A 24,870-nucleotide genomic window follows, 5' to 3' on the forward strand; every position below is an offset into this window, starting at 1 on the left:
AAATATGTCTTTGTAAATTGAATTTTTGGTCTGCATTTCCTTGGCAACAGAAACCAGCTGAAACGGTGGAAAGAGGAAGTTGCTTCTCGTGTTTTTGTTACTTTATTTGCACTGAGTCACAGTTTCAAACATGCTGCACTTCACCACATTTGTTAGAAACATGCGTGCAGAGACCTGTCTGAAGCTGGAGGCAGAAAGACGTCATGGCGGCATTTAACGGTGCAATGGCTCCACCCCACCCCACCCCATCTCACTGCATAAAAAGACCCGCTCCACTCTCAGACAGACACTCACTCTTTCGGATCTTTCAGAGCAACACAACATTTTGGGACTTTCTTCTATCGGACGACCACAGAGAGTCATGGTATCGGCTGGATTTCAGATCCTGGGCATCAGCCTGGGCATCATCGGCTGGATTGGGAGCATCGTGACCTGCATCCTGCCTATGTGGAAGGTCTCTGCCTTCGTCAATAACAACATCATCACGGCTCAGACGACATGGGAGGGCATCTGGATGACCTGCATGGTCCAGAGCACGGGCCAGATGCAGTGTAAGGTCTACGACTCCATGCTGGCTCTAAGCACCGACATCAAGGTGTCCCGCGCCCTCATCATCATCTCCATCCTGCTGGGCATCGTTGCTCTGCTGCTGTCCATCGCCGGGGGCAAGTGCACCAACTGTGTAGAGAATGAGGTCTCCAAAGCCAAGGTCAGCATCACGGCCGGCGCCATCTTCATCCTTGCGGGAATCCTGTGCCTCGTCCCCGTGAGCTACACGGCCAACACCACCATCCAGGAGTTCTACAACCCCATGTTTGGAGGCAACAAGATGGAGCTGGGAGCCTCCCTCTTCATCGGCTGGGGGTCGGCTGCCCTGCTCATCCTGGGAGGCGGACTTCTCTGCTCCAACTGCCCCCCCAACAATAAAGATAATTCCACTGCCAAGTATACAAGACCTCAAGCGATGGCGGCAAGCGGTTACGTCTGAGTAGGAAGAGGAAGAAAAACAAGCGAGGAGAGACTGTTTGATGCGACCACACCCAAAATAACTGTGACCACTGAATCCCAGCTGGGATGCCTCCACCACCTCAACTTCATAGACATTTTCCTCAATTATACTGATTTTTGTAACTTTTTTATTAATACTTTTGTAAATGTTTGTTTTTGATTGTAATTAAATGCTATCTTTTATAAGTACACTACTTTTGTGTTTTAGTCACTTTTATTACATTTTCATATGTTCACCTTCCACTGATTTACACGGGTGGTTTGGATGAGAGTTTTACGCCCTTCCTGACACAACACTGTATCGTCAAGTAATTTTGATACAATCTCTAATAATGTGCTTATGAATGAGAGGTTTTATTACCAAAAGCATTATGTTGCTCAATTTAACAACACAAAACAAAAACCGCTTGAGTGAAAGAAAACAACAACATTACACTAAACAGTAAAACTGCAAACATGATCAGACAAAGGGAAGAAATGACTGAATAAAGGCCAAAATAAGGAAGGAATTTTTGCCCTTTATTGGGGGAGCAACACATTCTCACTCCCAGGTTGTCACATATTGACGTTTGGTTAAGAAATCCTCTGCGTCACCTTTTGACGTTTTAGACGTCCCCAACTCGTTGTTTTTTTACGTGCAGGCTGTACGTAAAATCAAGGGTCCGCAACACCGGTACCGGTATCCTAACCAAGTATCCTAACCTTAACCTGGTACTGCCACGTGTTCAGTACTACATCTGGTTTGTGCCCGGCACCAGTTCAGGTTCAGTACTGCAGCTGGTCCGGTGTCGAGTTAGGATAACAGTACACTTATCATAACCAGGTACTGGTTTGCTTTTGGTACTTCGCTCCTGGTATCACGTCTGGTACTGGTCCAGGTCCAGTGTCGGGTTAGGATACCGGTACCTTAACCCGGTTCTGGTTTGCCTCCGGTTCGCACCCGGTACCGTGTCTAATACCAGTTCAGGCCTGGTACCACATCTGGTCCGGTGTCAGTTTAGGTTTAGGAAACTGGTATCCGGTTTGGGTACCAGTGCACTACGCGTCGCTGTACTGGAACGGTTCTGGTTTGCGGCCCAGAGGTTGGGGACCCATGATTTAATGGGAACAGCCAGTACGTCAAAAAACGATTATTTGTAGAGACCCAAAACGTCATAAATTGAAGTGGAGGGGTCCTTAACCAAATGTAGATATGTGAGAACTTGGAAGTGAGAATGTGTTGGGTGGAGAGGACAAGCGGAAACAAGAAGGGTTCAGAACCAAAGCTGAGTCGCCCTCTAGAGGCGAGGAAGGCTGCAGCGCTACTTCCTGCATGGCAGTGAAACTGCATCATAATTCATGCAATAGTTCTATTTTTCTAAAATTAAATTCAGAACAATTTATCCAATAAATATTGTTGATTTGCTGCAAACTAAAAAAAAAAACAAAATTATCTCCAGCTCTTTTTTTTTTTTTTTTTTTACAGTTTTTCTCAATTGATTTAGTACATTTCTCACAACAGTATTGAAGTTTGCAGAACTCCTCAGGCGTTTCTCAAATCAATTAGTACAAACTGCAAAACATGGTAGGTAACCCACAAAAGCAAGTCACTTTCTCAAAATGCAAGTTGGTACTGTAGCTCCAAATGGTTAGTTCAAGCTCCAAAAGCAAGTTTTTATGTCAGTGAAAGTGTCAGTTTTGTCAAATAACAAGTCATAACTGCAGCTTCTTTACCGATCAGATCAATAGATTCATCATGTTTTCATTCACACTGATAACTCTGGAAGTGTTTCCAATATCATGTAATGGGAAGACAACATTACTGTATGTATCATGCATGGCATTCTGAAAACTGAAATCCTTCTTTATCTTTCTGCTGCACCTTTTTTTTAATCTTTCTTTAACATCATCATCATCATTTCTGCCTGTCACGCCACTGCTGGCGGGTAGCCTCCACAAAGTTCTCCATTTTTGGCGGTCTTGCGCCACATGCATCCAGGCCGTTTCGGTTTTCTTCTCAATATCATCTCTCCATCGCTGCTTTGGCTGCTTTAGCTGCTTTAGCTGATCTCTTCAGCAAGAATGCCCCCTGCAGTTAGAAAAAGACAACAGCATCCAGTTTGTGTCATAACTTGTTTCTTATCAAGATATTTTATCACAAAAATTTTTCCAACTTGATATTTGGCTGTTTTCAGTCCCTTTGAGGAACCTTTATTTTTCTTCGCGGTTAGCGAAGCTGCTGCTCTTCAAGACGAGTCATCCTGCGGTTGACGTTGACAGGAAACTTCAGTTCAGATCTTTCTTCTGCTCTGCTTTAAAGACTGTGTCTGCATGTTTCTGAGGGGAGTTTACATAACTGTGTTTTACCTTCAGGACTGTGAACCTGCTGGGTTGTGACCTTGATGCTCTCGTTTCTGGCCGTCAGCACAGCTAAAGGACACGGCATCTTTGTTTGTGTGTAAACTTTTGTTGGCCAATGGGAGCGGTTCCCCCTCATGTCCCACGCCGGACTATAAACTGCAGTAGTACGGTAGTTTCTATCACCTGTTCGAGCGTTCGAGCCTGCGCGATGGTTTCTCAGGGGATTCAGATCAGCGGCATGCTGCTGGCCGTGGGGGGCTGGCTGCTGGACGTGATAGTGTGCGCCTTGCCCATGTGGAAGGTCTCCGCCTTTGTGGGGGCCAACATCATCACGGCTCAGACCGTCTGGCAGGGCATGTGGATGAACTGCGTGGTGCAGAGCACGGGGCAGATGCAGTGCAAAGTCTACGACTCGGTGCTGGCTCTGCCGCAGGACCTGCAGGCGGCTCGCGCCATGATAATTATCTCCATCCTGCTGGGGATCTTCGGGCTGGTTTTCTCCATCGCTGGTGGGAAGTGCACAAACTGCATCGAGCACGAGAAGTCCAAATCCAAGGCCTCCATCGTGGCGGGGGTGATGTTCATCCTGTCGGGCGTCCTCTGCCTCATCCCCGTCTCTTGGTCCGCCAATTCGGTGATCAACGACTTCTACAACCCCATGATGTTTGAAGCTCAGAGGTTCGAGATGGGGGCTGCTCTGTACATCGGCTGGGCCGCCGCGGCGCTGCTGCTGATGGGAGGGGTGCTTCTGTGCTGGAACTTCCCGCCTAAATACGAACAGCCCCGATACGTGCCCAAGTTCACGCCAGTGAAGTCCGCCTCCACATCCAGGGAATATGTCTGAGAGGTTCCCGCACGGACTCTGAAGAAACGATCCTCCAAAAGCGCTGAAGCTTCACCCTTCAGACGCTGAAATTCTGTATGAAAATCGTTGCTTTCTTTCGGTCAAAACGCAGAAACAGAGACTGAATTTTATTTTCACAGCAGTGAAATCCATCCAGGGAGCTCCCCGCACTCATTTTGGAAACCTTTTTACTTGTGTTTTAGTGCCTGATGTTAAAAATGTTCTTTATACTGATTTTCTTTGGCCAAAAAGTCAAGTTTAGTCACTTTGATTTCATTTGCTTGAGATTTTGCACTTTTAGTTGTTTTCCAGAGATTCCTGGAAACGAAGACGAAAAGTTTGTCTTTCCGATCCTCGTGGGAAGCTGGAACCGTTGCTTGAGGGTCATGACCTTTGAACGCAGGAAATCAGTGTACACCTCTAATGTATTCTTCATGGAATCAAGTTTTTAAAAACTCTAATGTAATTTTGTTGTTGGTTTATGCCTCTGTACTTTGCAACTGTGAATTAAACTGAAGTCAAACATGGCAAAGGAGAAGTTTGTTTTTATAAGAGTCAGCAGGAAAAGGGCGAGTCGTCAGATCAGCTGATGGCAGGTGTGCCGCCCGCTTGTTTACACTCCAGTTTCTGTACAACATGGAGGTGGGAACTTCACATCAGCAGAACTTTTCCTTCCGTCTCAGCTGAAAAATGGCTTTTATTGTGGTGGGAAGCCCTTCATTTTTTAAAAACTCCTATTTAAAGAAAAAAGTAAAACACAGACGACAAAGAAAGTTCTGAAATTGTGACGAAAGGAGAACAATTTTCTGGGAAACCGCTTTCCGAATTACAGCGTTGACGTGTTTTACAGAGAAACTCAAAAGAGGAAGAGGTCGGAATTTGAACTTAAATAATCCTGGAAAGAAACATAGCAGGCGTCTTCTGTCATGACGCTTTCAGTTTGAAAAGTTTTTTTCACATCAAAAGAGCCTGTTTGTATCATAAAATTCCAAAATATTCAAGTTTAGGAGAAACCTTGTGACTAGTTAAAGTCCAAACATTAGGATCAACTTCTAGATAAGATCTGAAGACATTTGTGCCGAAGCAAAGTTAAATTCTTGTTCTGATGTGGACAGAAATATCAAAATCCAAAATGTTCATAGAAATAATTCAAAGCTGAAAGCAGCTGAGACCAAATCTTAGGACACGAGGCGGCACATTTAGCTCCAGGATGCTTTGAGGGTCTTGAATTTTTATAAAGACACTCCGTTACTCCAGAGCTGATGTTTCCAAAAAGCTCCAGTTTTTCTTATCTGCTTCCATTGTGCGGTTATGCACTGGGACTAAATCCAGTTTTATCATTTGGTGGTTCCCCGGTGTTCTGAGATGAAGCCCGGTCTGGTTTAACAGAGACGGTGGTGCCACATGGTGCCCATGATCAGTTATTGTTCACCTCATCCATCTTTGTAGTTTGCAGCCACAAACAGGAAGGTGGTGATTGCTTGTGTGATCTTATCATTCTGAGGTCTTACGGACATTGACTGTATTGAGAACTGGACTGAGTGACTCCGTCCCCTTGGTGTTCCAAACAGGAAGTACCTACTGCATCCCAAAAGCCAAAATCCCATAGACTTCAATAGAGAAATAAACATACTCAGTCATTCTATCAGAGCACCTATTCTGGCTCTGATGCATTTATTTAACATGTTCTCAGTTATTCTCCTTTTTTCATATTTTTTTCTTTAAATGGACCAATCAGATGCCACAACAAAGGGTATCCGACCGACTAATATCAACTGAATTGACTTCAGTCTTTTGCGTCGTTGATCCTTTTGGGTCAAAAATACCCCCCACCCCCTACCAAAGCCCTCAAATAAAACAGCTAAAGTGAATTTTTAATCTAAAATCTGTTTGTGCACAATGATCCAACCTGTTACTTATAAATTAAACTCATTTATATTCATTTTTCACTATATATTTTTGTTACACAATCTATTACATAGTAAGGGTTTATTATTGCCATTGCACAAGTGTGAAATAATTACTTCTTTATTAATACATTTAAATGGAACAAACTGTCAACAACCTGGAATTTCCTTGTTAACAGTTAATTATTTTATGTTTTAGAAAGTGAATTATGAAAGTAATTTTTTCATAGCGCAGCAAGACCACAAATCGTTGGTCTGACTGAAAAAAATTCAACTCTTTAGCCCAGGGAGGGTCCGAACTTTTTTGCAAAGAAGCCCAGATTTGGTGAGGTGAAGTTTTACATTTATGAAGTCAAAAGTGTGTATAATGCTATTTTTTTTAATTGGGATATTTTTCAATTTTATACGCAGAACATAAATACAAATAAATATGTTTTACTAAAATTACAGTGAACTTCATATTTGAAAACCAGGAATAAAATGATGAAAATCTCTGTCGGGAAAAGCAAAAATTTGTTAACATCAAATCTGGGTTACTTGTTACTCACAATTAAATGTTCACAGTAAACTAAAAAATCCGTTCTTCTGGTTGAAGATTATGCAGCCTCAGGTTTAGAACGTAGTGCATCACAATCCAAAAACTGTAGTTCTTAGAAAGTGCTCGGAACCGTATTTTATTGATTTTATGACAGGACTGTGCGGACCAGTGGAGATTTGAACGCTGGCCGCATTCAGCCCACAGGCCGGACTTTAGACATGTCAAACGTGAGAGTGGTCTTTGCAGATGTATTTCTAAAACAGCTCGTGTCTTTCTGTTCTTCTTTCAGGGACAGAACTGGAACCTTTTGCTTTTGACCAACTTACCTGCAGCCTCCAGTGGATCAGGTTTGTGTTTGTTTGTGTCTGTGAATTAGAGTTTGAGTGTTCCCTTTGAACTTTTCTACAGCTCAAATTCTTTTAGAATTCATGGGTCAAAAATAAGACAATCTTTGTACTGTAGGTGGTGCACTGGCCACATGTAAACATTAACAAAAACAAGAAACTTTTTCTAATGACTTTTAGGAAAAGTCATACAATTTCAAGTTGGAAAAAGGAAAAGTGAAGAAATTTTTTTCTACAACTAAACATGGTAGCGGGTCACTTCCTACCATTGACTGTATACAAGAACTGGACTGACCAAACCCCTTACTTCCGTGTTCCATATAGGAAGTACCACAGGGTTGCAAGAAGGCCAAAGTCCCATTGACTTACATTGAGAAACAGACAGTTATTTCTCAGTCATTTTATATGTCAGCGTGCGGGGGGGGGCACCACTCTGCAGCGGCGTCACCCAAATGCTCCTTTTAGCTCGACAAAAAGGAATAAATGTAAGTAAATCCCAAAGGACCGCTGACAGAATCAAATGTTGGAATGGTTCTCCCTCAAAGGCTTCAACAATGACTTGTACAATTCTCTCGAGCCGCCGTTATTAAAGTGGAAGCTGTTTGCATCCCACGTCCTCGTGGTAGAGGCAGGAAAAGAGGTGAGAACTCACAATAAACTCACTCCAGATTGGCGACAGTACTTCCTATAGATTCCATGACTCAGCTATGACTCACAGAGACTCAGACCAATCGCTGGCGATGGGTTGCAGACGTTTGCAATATGGCAGTAGCCGTTTCAGGAAGTGACGGTGAAGGCGGTGGAGGTAATTAATTTCCAATGTTGGACCTCATGGCTCGAGAAGTCCAGTATTGTTTTACAGTCAATGCTTGCTACACTTAAAGTTCTGCAGCTCTTGTCAGAGAAACATTGAACTACTTGGAGATAATCTTGTCTTTCTTATCAGTGATTTTCTCTTCTTTCTGTGGTTCGTGTTCAGTGTGGAATCATCAAACAGAACAAAGACTGTTGTCATCTACCTTGTTCTACCATATGGGGTCCAGATGACCCCACCCTAGCATTATCCCTGTAATATTGTATTACTTACCCTTATCCCTCCTATAATAAAGGTGGACAGGATTTTCTTCAGCCACGGACACCAGTAAAGATAAAACGATGAGAAGTGAGAAGGTCCTGGTTTATCCCAGCTGGGTCCTTTTTGAGTTTGCTCATGTTGTGTTCCTGGTGTTCCTCTCACAGTCCAAAAACATGATTCATAGGTTCATTGGGGATTCTAAATTATACCTACAGGTGTGTGGTTATGTGGCCCTCTACAAACATTTTCAGTGGTACTCCACCTTCACTGAACTACAGGCTCCAACGACCCCAAATATTCCTGAGAGCAGGTTTAGAAGATGAATGGGTGGACCCTCCCCTTGACGGGTGCAGGGGGTACCGATAGTTCTTTTTTCTACTCTAGTCATTCACATCATGAGCTCACTTTAGGTTTTTTTCTTCTGCTGAAAGTTGTTTCCATTGAAACTTTGGACAATTAAGAAGTTTTCTGTTTCATTTCTGTTGCTAGAGGACAGATTGTTAGCTGATCTTGATCCTGTCATAGTACTGTTGGGGGAGATTCCCTGTTGCCTACATGGTAGACAACAGTGGAAGTAAGGCCTGACAGCTATAGAATTGACTTACAAATGTAATTTCTGCCGGAAGCCACATCTGCATGTCTATAAAAGCTGTGGGCTACCAGAGAACTGGGACGCTTCCATCTTTAACTGGGTTTGATTGGGTTAAAATGCTAAGAGGATCTTCTTTTTTTATTCCTAAAATGAACAAACCTTTTAGCAGAATTCAGATGCCAGGTTCATTCTTCTTCGAGTTCATTTTCCCTCAGCAGTAAATCAAGCTTCAAATGTTTGCCGCAAAAGTTCCACAAATTCTTCTGACCAAGAGTTTCATCAGGGTTCAATAATGTTCTCAAAAACAGATGGGTAACTTCCTGTAAGTTTAAAGTAAAAAAAAAAAAAAAAGCTCGTTCAAAACAACAGACTGAGCGTGACAGAACAACAACAATGAGGAAAAACAAGAAGCGATCAGTAACCAAGAAGGCCTGGAAACTGAGCTGATCTAAAAATGGAGCTGATGACGGAAGATGTGTGTAAACAAAAGGAGTAAAAAGTGAGCAAATGTGAGGAAGTCGTGTCAAACAAACAAAAACCTAAATTGTATCAAAATATGAGATTTAGGGAGATAATGGAATCAGAAACTTTTGTTCCCCTGAAGGTAGTTTCAGGAGAGTGGAGGAGCTCTTATCAACAATCTGCATTTGAAAGGTTGTTCTTAAGCCCTGAAGCCAGAGAGGGCCATTGTTTTAAAGAGTGTGCCACTCCTTCCCCTGAGAGAGGAGGAATCCTGTTTGACCAGAGGAACTCACCTGACAACAAGACAGCCCTCCTGCTTCTCATTCCTCCACAAACAACAGCTCGGAGAGCAGCGTCGATTCACAGGGACTCTGCCGCCGACAAAAGCCTCTTCACCATGGGGAGGGTCGGCAAGGAGACGGCGGGTCAGATCCTCAGCTTCGTGGGCTTCGTCCTGGCGGCCGTGTGCACTGGGATCCCCATGTGGAGGGTCACCTCCTACATCGGGGCCAACATCGTGACGGGACAGATCGTGTGGGACGGTCTGTGGATGAACTGTGTGATGCAGAGCACCGGGCAGATGCAGTGTAAGCTGAATGAGTCCGTGATGAGCCTGACGCCGGATCTTCAGACCGCCCGAGCCCTGGTCATCGCCTGCCTCATCTTCGCCTTCATTGGCTTCGTCATCTCGTTTGTCGGAGCCAAGTGCACCAGCTGTTTAGAAAGAGACGCTTCCAAAGCCAACACGGTGATCATTTGTGGCTGCCTCATCATTCTGGCTGCGGTTCTGATCCTGATTCCAGTGTGCTGGTCTGCGGCCGTCACCATCTCTGACTTTCAGAACCCTTTGACTGTTGCTACTCAGAAGCGGGAGCTGGGAGCTGCCATCTACATCGGCTGGTGCTCTGCTGTATGTCTGCTGGTCGGAGGGATCGTCTTAACCACTTCCTGTCCTCCTCAAAGTACCTTCTACCAGAAGAACCCAGGAACACAAATGTACCCGTATGCTCCGTACATGAACCGCTCCGTCTACACGCCAGTGTATGCCCCTGCATCCAGCCAGCCGTACACCGCATCAGGGACGTACATACCAGTCAAACCCAACCCTGCTCCAACCGCATACTCTCCTCGACAGTACATCTAGAAGGAAGGACTCGCTCAAAAACTGTATTCCAGCCACGATGGTTTGGGAACCGAAGTGTATCATCCCACAACTTATTTTCTGATTCTAATAACTGGTATTGACATTATGTCACTGTGATTGCAGTCTGTAGAAACCTGTCCCTGTTCTTGTTATTTAGTTCTAAACTCTTGAAAATTTTAAAAAATGTTGCATCTTAGAAAATGTGCAAACAGGAAAAATGTGTGTAATGACCGGCTTTCATATTTTCATGTCCATTTCCTTGAACACAGACCATGTTGTGTAAGAAGTGCTGCTTTTCTACTGTATCTACAAAGGACTTTTTAAATATTTAAATGTCAATAAAAGGATGACTGTGAGAAGTTTCACCTTTTGTGTGGATTTATTCAAAAAACTTCAAACTTCAAAAAAAAAATGTGATTCACATGTGTTGGTGAAGACTTTCAACCACAACCAGAATAATTCTGAGTGAAAAGAAGAAATGCCTCTTAAAAACTTGTTAAGATTTATTGTGACCCAACTGTACTCTATTTAATAAAAAACAAGACACGCATTTTTGAACAGAGCAGATAAACTGCATTGATGTAAATAATAGTTTTTTATACATATAAAAAATTAATTAAACATTTGACAATGATCAAAATGAATGGATTTAATTTATCATGTGTGTATGCCAAGATGATACCATATATTTATTTTATTTTCTCAATTTATAAATAAAAATTTGAACTAGATCTATGTATTTTTTTATTTTCTCTTTCCTTTAGTTTTCTGCTGACATTGCTTGAAATAAACGAAATCAATCGATCAATCAATCATGTGAACGTATTTATATATGCATGTGCATTTATTACACAACTCATCACAACTCATGGAGTAAAATAAATAGAAATGCTTAAAAATGTAATAAAAGGCAACTTTTGGGGTTTTTCCCATTTAAATAAATAGAATAAATACATTGTTCATAAAATATTAATTAACCTTTTTTCTTTCTATACAGATCTTTCTACTGTTTAGTAAAAACAATAATTTTCTGGGTTTGGTTGACCTAAAATAGTTTGTCGCCCAAGAACTCCATGATTGCCAGTCCTGGAATTAAACCCCCAACCAGATGTTGTATAGAAAATGATGAGTAGGAGACTTCTGGAAAAGTCAGAGGTCTGATGATAAATGGATGATGGATGGAAACTTCTTCTATCAGCTAGTCTGAGCAGACTTTAATTTGAATTCTGTCTGAACAGATTGTCCCAATTTTTCTCCTCAACAACTGTGTCAACGTTTTTTTTCTTTTGTTTATATACAGCTTTTCAGCTCATTTAAGTCGATCATTTGCTTGTGCTTCCTCTGTTCACTTGTAGATTAATCAGAGAGTAAGGGGTCAGTCGCTACAATTTGAAGATAAAACTGTGAAAATGTTTCCTGCTTTTGAAAGGCAGGAAACCGCCCCATAAAAGGAGTCTTCTTGACTTCCGGTGAAACTCCTCCCTCTGTCTGTGTTTTGTTTCGGCCCCCAAAACTGTGACAAGACGCAACTTTCCAAAAGCAGATCCAATCAGAGGCCAGCATCAGTTTAGGTTTAAATCAGGAAAGCCGTTCATCTCATCGAAACTGGCTCGTCTGCCCTGAAATAATGAGAAGAATCTGGTTGGACGGGTACACAAGCTCGGGTCAAAAGGGAAAGGCTTCCCTGACTCCGCCCCTGACCAAGACCTTAAAACCGAGTCGGTGAGCAGCAGCCTTCACTCACCTCTTCAAGCTGACCCGACTTGCTTGTTTGACTTGATTGCCTTCTGAAGATTCATCATGGTGTCAATGGGACGTCAGATGCTGGGCTTTGTCCTCGGCATCATCGGCTTCATGGGGACCATCTTGGTGTGCGCCCTCCCCATGTGGAAAGTGACCGCCTTCATTGGAGCCAACATCGTCACGGCGCAGATCATCTGGGAGGGCTTGTGGATGAACTGCGTGATGCAGAGCACAGGTCAGATGCAGTGTAAGATCTACGACTCCTTGCTGGCGCTGCCGCAAGATCTGCAAGCCGCTAGGGCCCTCGTGGTCATCGCTATCATCGTGTCCGTTTTGGGAGTCATCCTTTCCGTCGCTGGGGGGAAGTGCACCAACTTCATCTCGGAGGAGCGTGGCAAAGCTAGAGTGGTCATCGCCGCAGGGGTTGTCTTCATCTGTGCTGGCGTTCTTGTCCTCATCCCAGTGTGCTGGTCTGCTAACACCATCATCAGGGACTTCTACAACCCCATCATGACCAACGCTCAGAGGAGGGAGCTGGGGGCTGCTCTCTACGTGGGCTGGGGCACTGCTGCTCTCCTCATCCTGGGCGGGGCCCTTCTCTGCAGCTCATGCCCACCCAAGAACGAAAGCCCAGAGTATCCAGTCAATTACGGTGCACCCAGGTCCCAAGGAGCACCCAAATCCTACATCTCACAGAAGTCCTACGATGCCAGCCGAGCCTACGTCTGAAAGATTCAAGGACGTTTTTTCTAAAAACTCTTCAGTTTGAGTTCTGGCAGCACTGCCGGTCAAACGACTGATGAACTGTATAAAACTGGTTCTCCTGAGAATCCAGAGCCTGGAGAGAAAGGTACATCTGAAGCCAAAAACTTCTGGATTATCTCCAAGTGATCATAAATCCAATCGAGTTGGAGAACCTGCATTACAAGCCACCTGTTGTGTTGACACACCTGTATCGCATCTCTTTGTGATCATTGCAATAGAGGAGTAGAAATATGTGCACTAGAATACTGTCACATTATTAGCAAGCTTTTCTTCAGCTCCACTGTGCAACTTTTGTTTGGTTATATTGTCTGTACATATTTATAATGATGTCTTTTTAAACTTTATTTGAATTCCATGTAACTAGATCTCCCAAAAATTGCATATTTCCTGTATTTGTTACATGGAGGGTCTACACTGGCTAAACATCCTTACATGAGTTCAGATTCTGATTTGTTCTTTGCGTTTTAAAATCTTCTGTCTCTCACAGTAAACTAAACAAACAGCTTGACAAACCCCTCCAACTGGAAGAAAGAAAGGAAAACAATGTTCCAGGTACAAAAGCTGCTTCCAACCGGCCTTAGAGGTTCTACCTGTTCTACAACCAGTGGGGATTTTGTTTTTTTCTAAACAAGGAAATTACTTTGACAACATGTAAAGCTTTTAGAGTGACATGCTGGAATGTGTCTGCATGGGTTCACACTTCTTTTGTAGGAAAAGAATTGAAAAACGTCTGCTTTTGCGTGTAATGAATCTCAGTTGCAATTTAGATAAAATAATCTGTAAAATATTCAAATGTGAGTGTAAATAAACAAATACAAATAAACAATACTTGGAGTTCTTGCTTTTTCTTTTGAAGAGGTTTAAAAAACTTAAATGACAATTAGATCATGTATATTTACTTCAGTTATTGTTGCCACCAAAGTATGTTTTATAAAAATATAATAAAAAAATGAAGCTAAGGTTATATAACAGAGGGGAAAAAGGTTTTAAAGAAAAAATAAAAAATATTGTTGGTTATAGGTCAGGAGCACAATTGACTTACTTGTGTCATCTATTAAATAAATGGTCTCAGCCTTCACCAAGACACTGTTATTTCTGCCCCGTCATTCTGACAGGAGAAAAACGTTCACTTCCTTATAGAAAGTTTTTTATTGTTATTTTTAACAATTTGTGATTGAAAAACAAAAAGAGCTTTTTCCGAGCTTTTTATCATTTCTCTTTGGTGCCCAGTGAATTCTTTCACTCATCATCACGATGATCAAAAAAGGGAACACACCCCGCCGTTCTCCTGTCGCTTTCTTCCACATTCCAGACAGAGAAAAAGCCCCGAAACCGGTTTGGTGATTCAACTCTCACGGGAGTCTCAGCTGAACACAAACCAGTTTGTCAGTTTCAGCAGGTCCGCATGAAACCTTTGTTTCAGCGGCCATCTTTGATCAGGTGTTTGGATGTAAATCAGACAGGTTTACCGGTCAGGACAAGAATAGCAGGTCCGAACAGGGGGTGAACAGAAAGTAGGTGAAAACAACGTCAGTGTGTGGGGAGGCTCTTTGGTTATACCGGTTTCAAACACCTTTGTGGTGTTTTGCTCAACAACAGGTACATTTAATGTAAACAAACAGGTTACAGTCCTTTTCTGGGGTAACCTGCCAGCCAGGATTTCTTTAGAGACATCAGTTTTTTTATTTAAACATACACTTCAATCTGCTCTAACGATGACAACAGAATAATATTTGGTAAAGATTCTGTGATTGCTCCAGTCACAGAACCAGGTCAGAGGTAGAACAGGTGCTGAGTTAAAAGTTTAGTTGAGGAGTCTGCAACCAGCAACACTTGAAGAGCCATTTGGGTCAATTTCTCAGCGACAAAACCCAGTAGGAGCCACATAGCCTTCATTCACCCTTTAGAAAAATAAGACACGGATTTGTATTTATGTTGTTTCTATTTTGAAAAATAAAGAAATTTAGATTTTTTTTGCATTGATAATGCATAAACATAAAGAGAAGTTAGCTTATTTCTTTTAAACATGAAATTGTTTTGAACTTTTGACAGAGGTCCAACTGATTTCCTCTTAAAATAAAAGACATCCTGGGTTACCTAAGATCATTTTAACGCAGCACATTTTAGAGTGTAATGTCAGCAGTAATTAAAAAAACATGTATTTACCATTTTGAGGTACAACCTCGCCAGAAATTTATGAATCTAACAAATTAAATTAAAATCAAAGCTAACTAAGTGTTCCTTACCATATTTTCAAACCACTTAATATCCTTGAATGTATTGAAAAATAGAAAATCTGTCTGGTTATAACTTAATTCACCGTATAAATTTGAATTTTTACTTGATCTCAGATTGATTTTCTGTGGTAAAAGGAGTTCAAAAATTTTTCCAAATATTTTAGTTTGATGTTGATAAAGGAAGGATTCATGGATTGTTGGAGATTTAAGGCTAGCATTGTCAGGCGCCTCGTGAAGTAATAACTTTTGACCTTCAAGTGTTAATGAGTCAACTTAAGTGTGAGTATGTTTTCTTTTTTCTTTACTTACTTTTTACTTTACAGTTCATTTTCAAAACTAAAAACTTTATTTTTCTTTGACTAGAGAGCAACAATGGAGAGGTAAAAGAGCCACAGGTTGCAGACCTCTGGGTTAGACAGACGTCCTGAGGGATTCAGCAGAAACAAATGATGGACATTCTGTGAGGAAAGGCTTTCTGTACCAATCTATTTTTTATTTTTTTCTCTTCTAAAATTGCAGAAAGACATTTTTCTATTCATTAAATTCCTTTACAACAACAGAAAAACTACTGAGTCTTTAATTTTCCTCATTAGTGATCACGTTTTCGCAGCACACAGACGTTTAGTTTTGACATCACAAATGTCCATCTTTTTTATGTGCTTGAATTGTTCAGCTAGCTGCTTCTAAGATACGTAACAAATGTCAAAAATAATGTGGGTAAATAATCATAAAAAAGACTCAACTCATCAGATAAATCATTTTCAAACCCATGTGAGAGCAGCAGAGCCGAGTAAAATGTACAACTTTATAGTTAAGGAGCAACAGAAAAATCATCCCACAACATTCATCTCCTTCAAGAGGGTTCTACTCTAACCATTTTTATAAAACCATTGTTTATTTTGCCTGTAGTTTCTGTTCAGAAATAGTTTCATGAATCACTGTAATTATGTCATATCTGTTGTAACCGGTTTGGGTGTTTGTCATGTCTCAACGTTGTGTAAATGCATGCTTGCAGTGACTTCACCTGGGCACTGGGCGGTGCAAGCTAGAATGTTTGGAGAGGTGTATTTACTGACGCTCAGGTGGACAGGTGTGTGGAATTCAGGAAGAAACCACATTGTTTCTCAACCATTTCTGGGTCTGGGTGTGGCCTTACGTGAACTTACTATGTAAACTTCAGAGATTTAGTTTAGGCTCATTTTAAAAGTATGGCACTTTTAAAGATGATCCAACAAACTGGCTAAGATTTTTGTAGTTTTTTTAAACCTAATCTGTACATGATAATGATGAGTTTAAGGTAAATCTGAACATAAAGGTGAAAATGTAAAACCAAACTCCAAATCTTTAGTGAAATGTTATTTCTTTCTTGTAATAAGATGTGTGGATCACCCTGTCTTCCTGATGTTACAACATATCAAAACTGTGGTATAATAATCATTATTTTTTTTTAATAAATAAAAAATTGTGAACATTTTGCAAGTATAGATTAAAAAAAGCAAATGGCATCTGTTGTTTGAAAAACATTTATTCACCTAAAACTGTTGAAGTTAAGATAAAAACACAATTGTTTAAAGAACAAGAATCTACTTCAACAAACTTTTCAATGTAATTTATATAAAAACCTCAAACTGTTTTGTTAAAACAGTAAGCTGGCTGATTGTTGGTATAAAAACGTGGTGAGAAAACTAGAGATGGGCCCACCGATCTAAAATATTGATAGTATTGATCTTAAGCTGGCATTGGTATCAGCACGATATCAGCCCACATATAATCAATATTTCCACTGTTGTTAGAAACTTTTCTGTGTCTGCAAAAAGGACCCAGCTTTTACGGAACTATTTTCAATTTACTTGAAAAGGTTTCACTATTTTTTTATTTTTTAAGTAATTAAAAAAGGGAAACTTACAAAAAAACATTTGCGGCGATTAAAAACAATTGAAAGTTTCAAGTTTATGTTACATCCACAACATTTACAAAAAAATATCGATATTGGTATCAATATCGGCAATATTGACCACTATCGGAATGGTGTCGGATCAATAATGCTCAGTATTGCCCAGCCCTACAGAAAACCAAAAAACTTGTGGAAACTGTTTATTATTGTGTGACTGGACTTCAGTGTTTCAGAGACGACAGTAAGATTCAGATTTTTCCTTTAAGTTTTCTGCATTAAGTATACTTGAGTATTAGTATAGCAAGTCTATTATCAACCATATATGTGTAGTGTAGGAAGTATACTATCTGACTACTTTTTTAGAATAAATTGGAACATTTTAAGTTTGCAATATAGTTTTGGCATAAACTAAGAATACTTGTAGTACACTTAAATTGACTACTTTTATCTAAGGGTTTGAATGAAACCTAGGGCTGATTCATTCAGATAAATTAAATAAAAATTGTTTAAAGTCGGAAAAATTTTTTAGCAAAGCATTGAATTTGCTTATCTCATCTATAAATAAAATTATTTCCTTGATGCTTTGGGTGCTGAATTTTAATTATCCACAATATGATTTGTTGCTGACGCTCTACTTCTAGATTAAATTAATATGATTAACCTGAAAATATCTAAAGGTAAATGTTAATAAAATGTAATAGATCTGTGTTTATTCAGTTACAAAACTCAACCAATGAAATAACTACTTTTTTATGTTTAATTAAAGTACTTTTAGTTTGAAGTCAATTCATTATCTGCTTTCTTCCACTAAAAGCGCTTTAATTGTTTCAAAGTAAAACATTGAACAGAAAAAACAACTCACGTATGTCGTCTTTGATGACGTTCAGACGTACATTCCGTCCCGCTTCCTCAGTTTCTGACTCACTCTCACATGATTCGTCGGTTTCGGTACACGTGACTCCCAAACCGCCAGAACCACGTCTTCCGGTGTCTGGGAAAGACTGCGCAGTGAGGTAAGAGAAACGAGCCTTGTGGCGGTTCTTTTTCAAAATGCTGACGGTTTCTATGGCAACGGCTTTTACCCCATTCATTTTTTTTCTAAGTTGACTGGTTTTACTTCAATAAAACCGTAAATATGACTTATTTGAAGGCAATAAAAATGCCTGGAGACGCCAAACGAAGGGTTCAAGACAATAGTAAAGATTTTACATCATAAGAAGTTTAGAGATGAAAAGTTTGACGCTATATTTGTAAAATAAAATAAAAATAATCTTATTTTAATGGAAATAGATGTTGCCATTATTAATAAATATAAAATAAAAATGTCAAACTGACAGTTTTATTTACCAAAGGGTGTGAATGTGATGTAAAAGCTTGTTTTATTTTACAAATGAAAGTGAAAAATGTTCAAATAAAGGTTAAACAGTAAATAAAATAAAAAATAGTAGAAAGACATAATAATCTTTCACTTCTTTCTAAATTGTTTTTAGAAAAAAACATTGATTTAATTTTTTGTTAAAAATAAATCTTTTTTCTTTTTTTCTGACATAGTAAAATTCTTTACATCCATGTTTGTTAACATGACAATAAATCCAGACATGGACAAAGTACGTCTGGATTACAAACACGTACTTGTAGTCAGTCATTAATTCTTTGTACTTTAGTGAGAGCAGCAGCTTTAGAAATACTTCAGTATTGCGAAACGTCTTCAGGGACAGAGGTTCAACGCACAGGTTCAGGAGGTGATGTTTCTATGTTTGTTTTTACATGTTAACCTAGGTTTTTGGTTTGACGTGGTGACTGACAGGAGGCAGAGATGATGAGGTTCTCTTTGGTAGCAACCAAAATGGATAAGATCAGAGGAACAGATCACAGTAGATGTTCTGGAGATAAATCGGAGAGGACAGGGATGGCTTGAACACGTTAAGATGAGGAACACTGATGATGTTGGTTAAAGGATGCTGAGGTATGAAAGAGCAAAAATGAGGTTCATGGATGTAGAGAAGGACTTAAGGGTGGATGGTGTGAGTGAGGAGCATCAGATAGAACAAGAAGATTCACTGCGGCGCCTCTTACAGGGTGCAGCTAAAAGATAAAGCAGATTTCTCTGGGAGGACCTGGCAGCAGACATTGTCGGCTGGAACCAGAAATCCTCCCAACTGGCTCGAATTTTTTTTTATTTTAACTGGTGACCGTCGCAGTTAGGTTTTTCTGGTTGTAAGCTTTAAGAAAAGTTGATTACAATTCAGAATTATTTTGTTAATGTTATAGAAAGCGACAATAACTTACCGTTTTTGTCCTGTTTTAAGCATATCCTGCCCATTAAAACTTTATTATTTACCGGCGACCTTACTATTCATTCACATTTTTAAGCTTTATTAATAGGTTTTACAATTCTGAAAGCTTTTTAAATGTCAATTTTAAAAGGGTTTAAAAATTATTGTAAAAATTCTGAACAACTTGCTTTAAAAAATCATTTTCAAAGTGGTACAGGATAAAGTAAAATAAAAAACCCAATATATCTAATTATTTCAGAAATTAAACCAGCTAAAAGTGGGCAACTTCTGTATCTCTCTTTTATTTCCTTTCTATTCGCGACTATTTCTTTATATTTTTGTTATGATTCATGACATCTTGTGTATAAACCACAAGGTAATTAAGGGCAATGTGACCCACTTTTGATTTAATTGTTGACTGTATATGAGAACTGGACTGGGTGACTGTAACGTGACCAATAAAAATCGACATACTTCCGGCTCCAACGTAATAAACCCGATTCAGTCGTCATTTTTCTTTCCCAGATGAATTTAGTAAACAGTGATTGGTCAGAGTTGGTCTAAGTCAGCGTTTCTATGGCAACTACTGTTACCATTAAGGAGCGAGCTTGTTGCAAGGCTACACTCCTACCACTTGAAACCGGGCTATACCATATCTGCCAGTTGAACATTTTAAACATTGGACTTCGGGGCCAATAAGCCCCACCCACTTTTTTCCCTCTTTTTTTCCTCTTTTTTTCAGAAAGAAAGAAAAATAAAGAAGAAAAAAGGCTCCACTTACTTTTATTAAGGCATCTTATTGGTTAGTTTATAACTTGAATAACTTGCAATAAAAACATTTTTTTCATGGAAAGAAAATGGTGATTATTAACAGTATGTTAAGAAAAAAGCTATCAGATCAAGAATGATTACTCTGACAATAAAATGACAGAGTAATACACTTTTATTTCTCTGTAGAAGTCTATGAGATTTTGGCTTCTTGGAGTGTTTTTAGTGCAAACCAAAATCCCATGGATGAATGTACTTTCTCTCTTGTTTAAACTCTCAAAGTTCAAGCTTTTGTTGAAAAAAAAAGTCTGAATTGTAGAATGAAACCAAAGATCTGATCATGACAGAAGAAAAGCTCAGACCGACTTGGACCAATCTCTGTCGTCTGGTTCCAACATGGTGACGTCCGTATTGTGGAAAATGGCAACTGAATTAAATTCATTTGGCTGGAGCCGGAAGAAAGGGCAAATGGGTGATGTCATACTTGCTCAATCTGGTTTTCTATATACAGTCAATAGTTAAACAGGGGGAAAAAAAACATCTGGTTCCACCTAAAGTTGTATCTGCTTCCGGCCGACGATATCAGACGCCATCTTGTAGTCTGCAGGTCCTGACTCCGTTTTCAGAGACAGTCTTGGTTCTCCTCACTCTCCTACGGTTCTGCTGTTGTATCTGACTGTAGTTGAGTCCACCAGACTCTACTTCTTAATCCTGGTAGCACTACTGAAAGAAAAATATATTACTTCCATGTAGAGAACATATTGTCAACATGTTGTGGCTGAGTGTATTGAGAGATATATTATTGTTTTGTAAGGAAAGTACAAACATCTCCTCTGTTTGCAGAACATCTGCAGGTTTGAATTCAACGTTCTCCTGTCTTTCAGATCCAACCATGGTGTCTATCAGGATGCAGATGGTTGGCTGCGCTCTGGCTGTGATTGGCTGGATCCTGGTGCTGGCCATGTATGTCACACCCATGTGGCGAGTTACAACGGTCACCGTCAACGGCACTACTCAGAGCGTGTGGGAGGGCACGTTCATGAGGTGTTTGAGGAAAGGGGGAGGAGACAGATCCTGTAGGTCCTATGACTTCCTGGTCCCTTTGAGCCCAGACTTTGAGGGGCCGTCCTCTGTGGCCCTCGCCGCCGTCATCACATGCTCCGCCGGGCTGGTCATCTTCAGCTTCACAGGCCGGTGTGCCAAGCTGGTCTTCAAGGAGCGAACCATGGCGAGGTTCTCTGTGCTGTCAGGCGTGGTGATCCTCATCGCCGCGCTCCTCTGCTTCATTCCCGTCTGCTGGACGGTGGACCTCATCGTACGGGACGACCACGCCGCTCCGGTGGGAGGAACTCGGAAAGTGGAGCTGGGGGCGTGTCTTTACATCGGCTTTGTTGCGGTCGTAGCGCTGGCGGCAGGCTGGCGCTTTCTGTGTACCAGCTGGCCTGTGAACCAGAACGTCTGGTTTTGGCCGATATCCCTGCACCGAACGGAAGGCAGGGAGACGGAAAGCCATCAATTACGCTGAAACATGGAATCACCTGAATTTGTTTTTTTCATTTCAAGTGCCTTAGGGTTCCCCTTCCTGTGGTGGAGCGGTCTGAAAACTCACTTTACAGTGTAATGGGTCCTGTCAGTGGACTCGAACCCATCTGCCAGTATTAGGACGGACGTTCTACCATGAGGCCTCTTTGCTGCTGAAATACTCAAACAAAACTAACATTGCAGTGTTTTTTTAAGTCATATAGGGCACATTATTGAAGAAAATGTCACATTTTGGCAATAAAGCCTTCCTTTTTAAATTTTCTTTTGTGATTCGTTCTTATTTACTTTTGAAAAAGCTGTGAGAACCAGTTAGACCGGAACTGATCACGTGTCTCAGAGACCAACAGTCTGAGGTGAAGCAGGTTTTGCTCGATCAGTCTGCTGCATAAACAAACGCTGGAAATAACTTTAGATCAGGTGGGAATGCAAAGTTTCCAAAACAAAGTTCATTTGAAAGCGAGCACCGGGACAGGTTTTTTTTTTAGGCTAAAGATCAGAGGTCAGAATTCTGGTTTAATCGTGACAGGAAGTGCCTGAAGGTTTCTGATGTTTAGTGCAACATTCTTCCCAGAAAGAGTCCAGCTTGGACTTTAGTCAACACTGTGACTTCCTGTGTCACAGTCTGAGTGGAAATCATGTCATCATTAATTTATCAAGTGTGGGATTTCATATGTCATCATGCTGAGACGTTAATCCTCTGTGTTACAACATTACTTTAAAATCCTCCAATAGAACCTTTACAGCCTCTATAGCAAACATTAGTGTCAAATGTTTGTTGAGAAAAAAGTTTTCATTCCCACAAAAACATTATTTTAAGACCAGAACAGAACAGAAACGTCCTGATCTCAATCATCTTTAGTCAAACACTGACACCTGGTGTCTTTTCTGTTAACTGACTTGATTCGTTCTTGTGTTCTTACATGCATTGTTAATCTTGTGGTATTTTTCTCAAGATGGAGGAGATATAAAAAGAAAAATAAGATTATAACTGCATTTCTGAGTCATTCTTTAATCAAATAGTTGTAAATCAGGATAAGATGAAAAAAAGTTGTTAGAAAAGGCTTGTAGCAGTGACATAGCCACTGCAGTCGATGGGCCATGACTAGCTTCCTCCTCCACTCCATTCTGATGGATCTTCTTCCAGACAAGTAGAGCCATGAACGCCTTTGTTTTCCTCGTCTGACCTGGAATCTGGATCAAAACTGTACAGCTGGATAGCATCGATGTTACTCGCCATCTTGGTTCCACCACTAATGTTAGCTTGGAGGTGTGAGAGGCTATAAGCTAGCAGGAGCGTGAATAAGCACAAGGATGATGGGAAATGAAGGCAGGCCTACTCCACATCAACAGTCTCACCCATAACTCAGAGGGGAATTTTTGATGAACTCCTGCCGCTCTGCAGAAACTATGTACTAGAAAAATCAATGAGGGTTTTTTGATTTTGGCTAAAAACTGCATCATCGTAATTAATTAATTAAAGATGACTCTAAAGGCCAGTTAATCTTTTTTCACTTTTTTATCTTATTGTGAAGCATTGGTGTAATTTCAATAAGGAAGATGTACGTTGGATAATGTCACTCTGTTCTCATCATTGATCAGGCCTTCACTTTGAACCAATACCCTCCTTCTTCTAAGCCAATCTCAATCATATTTTCAGCTTTAAATAAATTGATTACTTTCTGCATTCTAGACAGTTCATCGTCCCTCCAGTACCTGCTGCTCTACCTGGAGCGATACTTTATCATTGAGTTGAGTTTATACAGCTATGGTCCAAGTGTATCCCAAACATCCCAGACGTCATCGACCCAGAGTCCAACCGGCAAAGATTATGGACTGGCACTTTTATCTCTTTATCCCTTACTGAAAAAGTCATTCAGGACAGAATTTATAACATTTAGGGGTAAAAACAATTATTTTCTTATTTGTCCATTCCTGTCTTTCTGTCTTGCTTTTATCATATTGACAGTAATAGGAATTTTACGCAAAAAAAAAAAATATTTCTTCAAACAAAATACATCTGTCTCTTTTTTGTCTTTGGCATCCTTTACGGGTAATCTTACATGAAGCACTCAGACATCAGTTAATTACTTAATTTGTAGATCACCGCAGAACACAAGATGCTTAACATATCACGCACCAGCCACTTTAATTGGTCCACCATGCTAGTACTGGGTTGGACCCCCCCTTTGCCTTCAGAACTGCCTTAGTCCTTGGTGGCATTGATTCAATAAAGAACTGGCCTTGTTGGCCCTTTGTGTGAAACTCTTTGAGTCAAGCCTTTCCACAGATCTTTCTTGTTCTAGATTAATTTTGGCACAGTACTTGTTGGCACTAGGTGTGACTGAGAGTGTGTGTGGGAGTGTGATTGAATGGCCCTTTGGCAGCCTTGCAACTTTCCAGAGAGTACCCCACCTTCACCAAACAGTAGCCAGGTTATCCTCTGGCAAACCCAGTGACCGCAAAACAGGAGTAACAATAGCAGACTTCCAGGGTTGTGAAAGTAAAATGATTGATGTAATTGGAGTTGCGAGAGTTGACTTTCATACTTATTTGTTTAGCCAGTGTTGCAAGATCAGGTTGTTTGTTGTCTTCATTTAGTCTTTAGCTGTTGCAAATTACACAAGTCCATGTCAGCAGTTAGTTTGAGAGTTTATGCTAGCTTTCATGTGGCTGCTTTTCAGCAGTCCTTAACTTTTTTAAATGATCCTCCTGACTGCAAGCAATGCCAATATGTTCTCTGTGGAGAACATTTCTAAACCTGAATATCTCCCAATGACTGCAAACTACGGTATAATTTCCTTTTCTTTTCTACAGAGGACATTGAGGGATTTTCAATTATTCCAAATGTAAAGGGGTGGGGCTAAGGAAATTGTAGTTGTGGGTGATTTAAAATATTTTGAAAATACATTTCTTTCCTTAAGTAGTGAATGGGTAAAGACAATACTTTATATCTAAGCCCTTTTGTCAGAGGAAAGTGAAACCCTTTAGGAATCAAACCTTTCCACAGATCTTTCTAGTTCTAGAAGAATTTTGACATCGTGAACAAATATAAATGAATAAATGTCTAAAATGATGTATCAGAAGTGTTTTGATTCATGTCTCTGTGCTCCTCAGGGCTTCAGAGGCTTCCTCGTGTCCCATGGCGCTGCAGGAGCTGGGCATCAGTCTGTCCATGACGGGTCTGGCTGGCACCATCCTGATCTGTGCTCTACCCATGTGGAAGGTGACGGCCTTCATCGGCACCCACCTGGTGGTCATGCAGGTCTTCTGGGAGGGGTTGTGGATGACCTGCGTCAGCGAGTACACTGGCCAGATGCAGTGCAAGCTCTACGACGCCTTGCTGGACCTGTCGCCGGACCTGCAGGCCGCTCGAGGCCTCATCTGCATCAGC

The 24,870-nt window shown here is 40.7% G+C and overlaps 6 protein-coding genes across 6 annotated transcripts; all 6 read left to right on the forward strand.

The window, feature by feature from the left end:
* Positions 1-294: 294 nt before the first annotated feature.
* Positions 295-1,202, forward strand: LOC112138479 (claudin-4). The gene has a single exon (XM_024261036.2). The coding sequence runs from the start codon at positions 362-364 to the stop codon at positions 986-988; it is 627 nt and encodes a 208-aa protein (XP_024116804.1). The 5' UTR covers positions 295-361; the 3' UTR covers positions 989-1,202.
* Positions 1,203-3,544: 2,342 nt separating this feature from the next.
* On the forward strand, positions 3,545-4,725 carry LOC112138476 (claudin-4). The gene has a single exon (XM_024261032.2). The coding sequence runs from the start codon at positions 3,557-3,559 to the stop codon at positions 4,190-4,192; it is 636 nt and encodes a 211-aa protein (XP_024116800.2). The 5' UTR covers positions 3,545-3,556; the 3' UTR covers positions 4,193-4,725.
* A 3,962-nt stretch (positions 4,726-8,687) lies between these two features.
* Positions 8,688-10,610, forward strand: LOC112138475 (claudin-4-like). The gene has a single exon (XM_024261031.2). It carries the CDS (start codon positions 9,205-9,207, stop codon positions 10,252-10,254), a length of 1,050 nt encoding a protein of 349 aa, XP_024116799.2. The 5' UTR covers positions 8,688-9,204; the 3' UTR covers positions 10,255-10,610.
* Positions 10,611-11,998: 1,388 nt separating this feature from the next.
* On the forward strand, positions 11,999-13,760 carry LOC112138477 (claudin-4). Its single transcript, XM_024261033.2, has one exon. It carries the CDS (start codon positions 12,055-12,057, stop codon positions 12,724-12,726), a length of 672 nt encoding a protein of 223 aa, XP_024116801.1. The 5' UTR covers positions 11,999-12,054; the 3' UTR covers positions 12,727-13,760.
* A 3,917-nt stretch (positions 13,761-17,677) lies between these two features.
* LOC112138473 (claudin-4-like) lies at positions 17,678-24,864 on the forward strand (the record flags this gene model as incomplete). The annotated part of the gene is made up of 2 exons (XM_024261030.2): positions 17,678-17,906; positions 24,594-24,864. Coding segments are annotated over exons 1-2 (420 nt in total), but the record flags the coding sequence as incomplete, so codon positions are not given.
* Positions 18,519-21,740, forward strand: LOC112138478 (claudin-4-like). The gene is made up of 2 exons (XM_024261035.2): positions 18,519-18,635; positions 20,822-21,740. Exon 2 carries the CDS (start codon positions 20,830-20,832, stop codon positions 21,460-21,462), a length of 633 nt encoding a protein of 210 aa, XP_024116803.1. The 5' UTR covers positions 18,519-18,635; positions 20,822-20,829; the 3' UTR covers positions 21,463-21,740.
* Positions 24,865-24,870: the final 6 nt, after the last annotated feature.

This window comes from Oryzias melastigma, unplaced genomic scaffold, assembly GCF_002922805.2.
Source record: "Oryzias melastigma strain HK-1 unplaced genomic scaffold, ASM292280v2 sc00914, whole genome shotgun sequence".
Lineage (NCBI taxonomy): Eukaryota > Metazoa > Chordata > Actinopteri > Beloniformes > Adrianichthyidae > Oryzias > Oryzias melastigma.

Coding starts and splice junctions, on each gene's coding strand:
- LOC112138476 (XM_024261032.2), top strand. CDS start 3,557: ATGGTTTCTCAGGGGATTCAGATCAGCGGCATGCTGCTGGCCGTGGGG.
- LOC112138478 (XM_024261035.2), top strand. CDS start 20,830: ATGGTGTCTATCAGGATGCAGATGGTTGGCTGCGCTCTGGCTGTGATT.
- LOC112138477 (XM_024261033.2), top strand. CDS start 12,055: ATGGTGTCAATGGGACGTCAGATGCTGGGCTTTGTCCTCGGCATCATC.
- LOC112138479 (XM_024261036.2), top strand. CDS start 362: ATGGTATCGGCTGGATTTCAGATCCTGGGCATCAGCCTGGGCATCATC.
- LOC112138475 (XM_024261031.2), top strand. CDS start 9,205: ATGAGATTTAGGGAGATAATGGAATCAGAAACTTTTGTTCCCCTGAAG.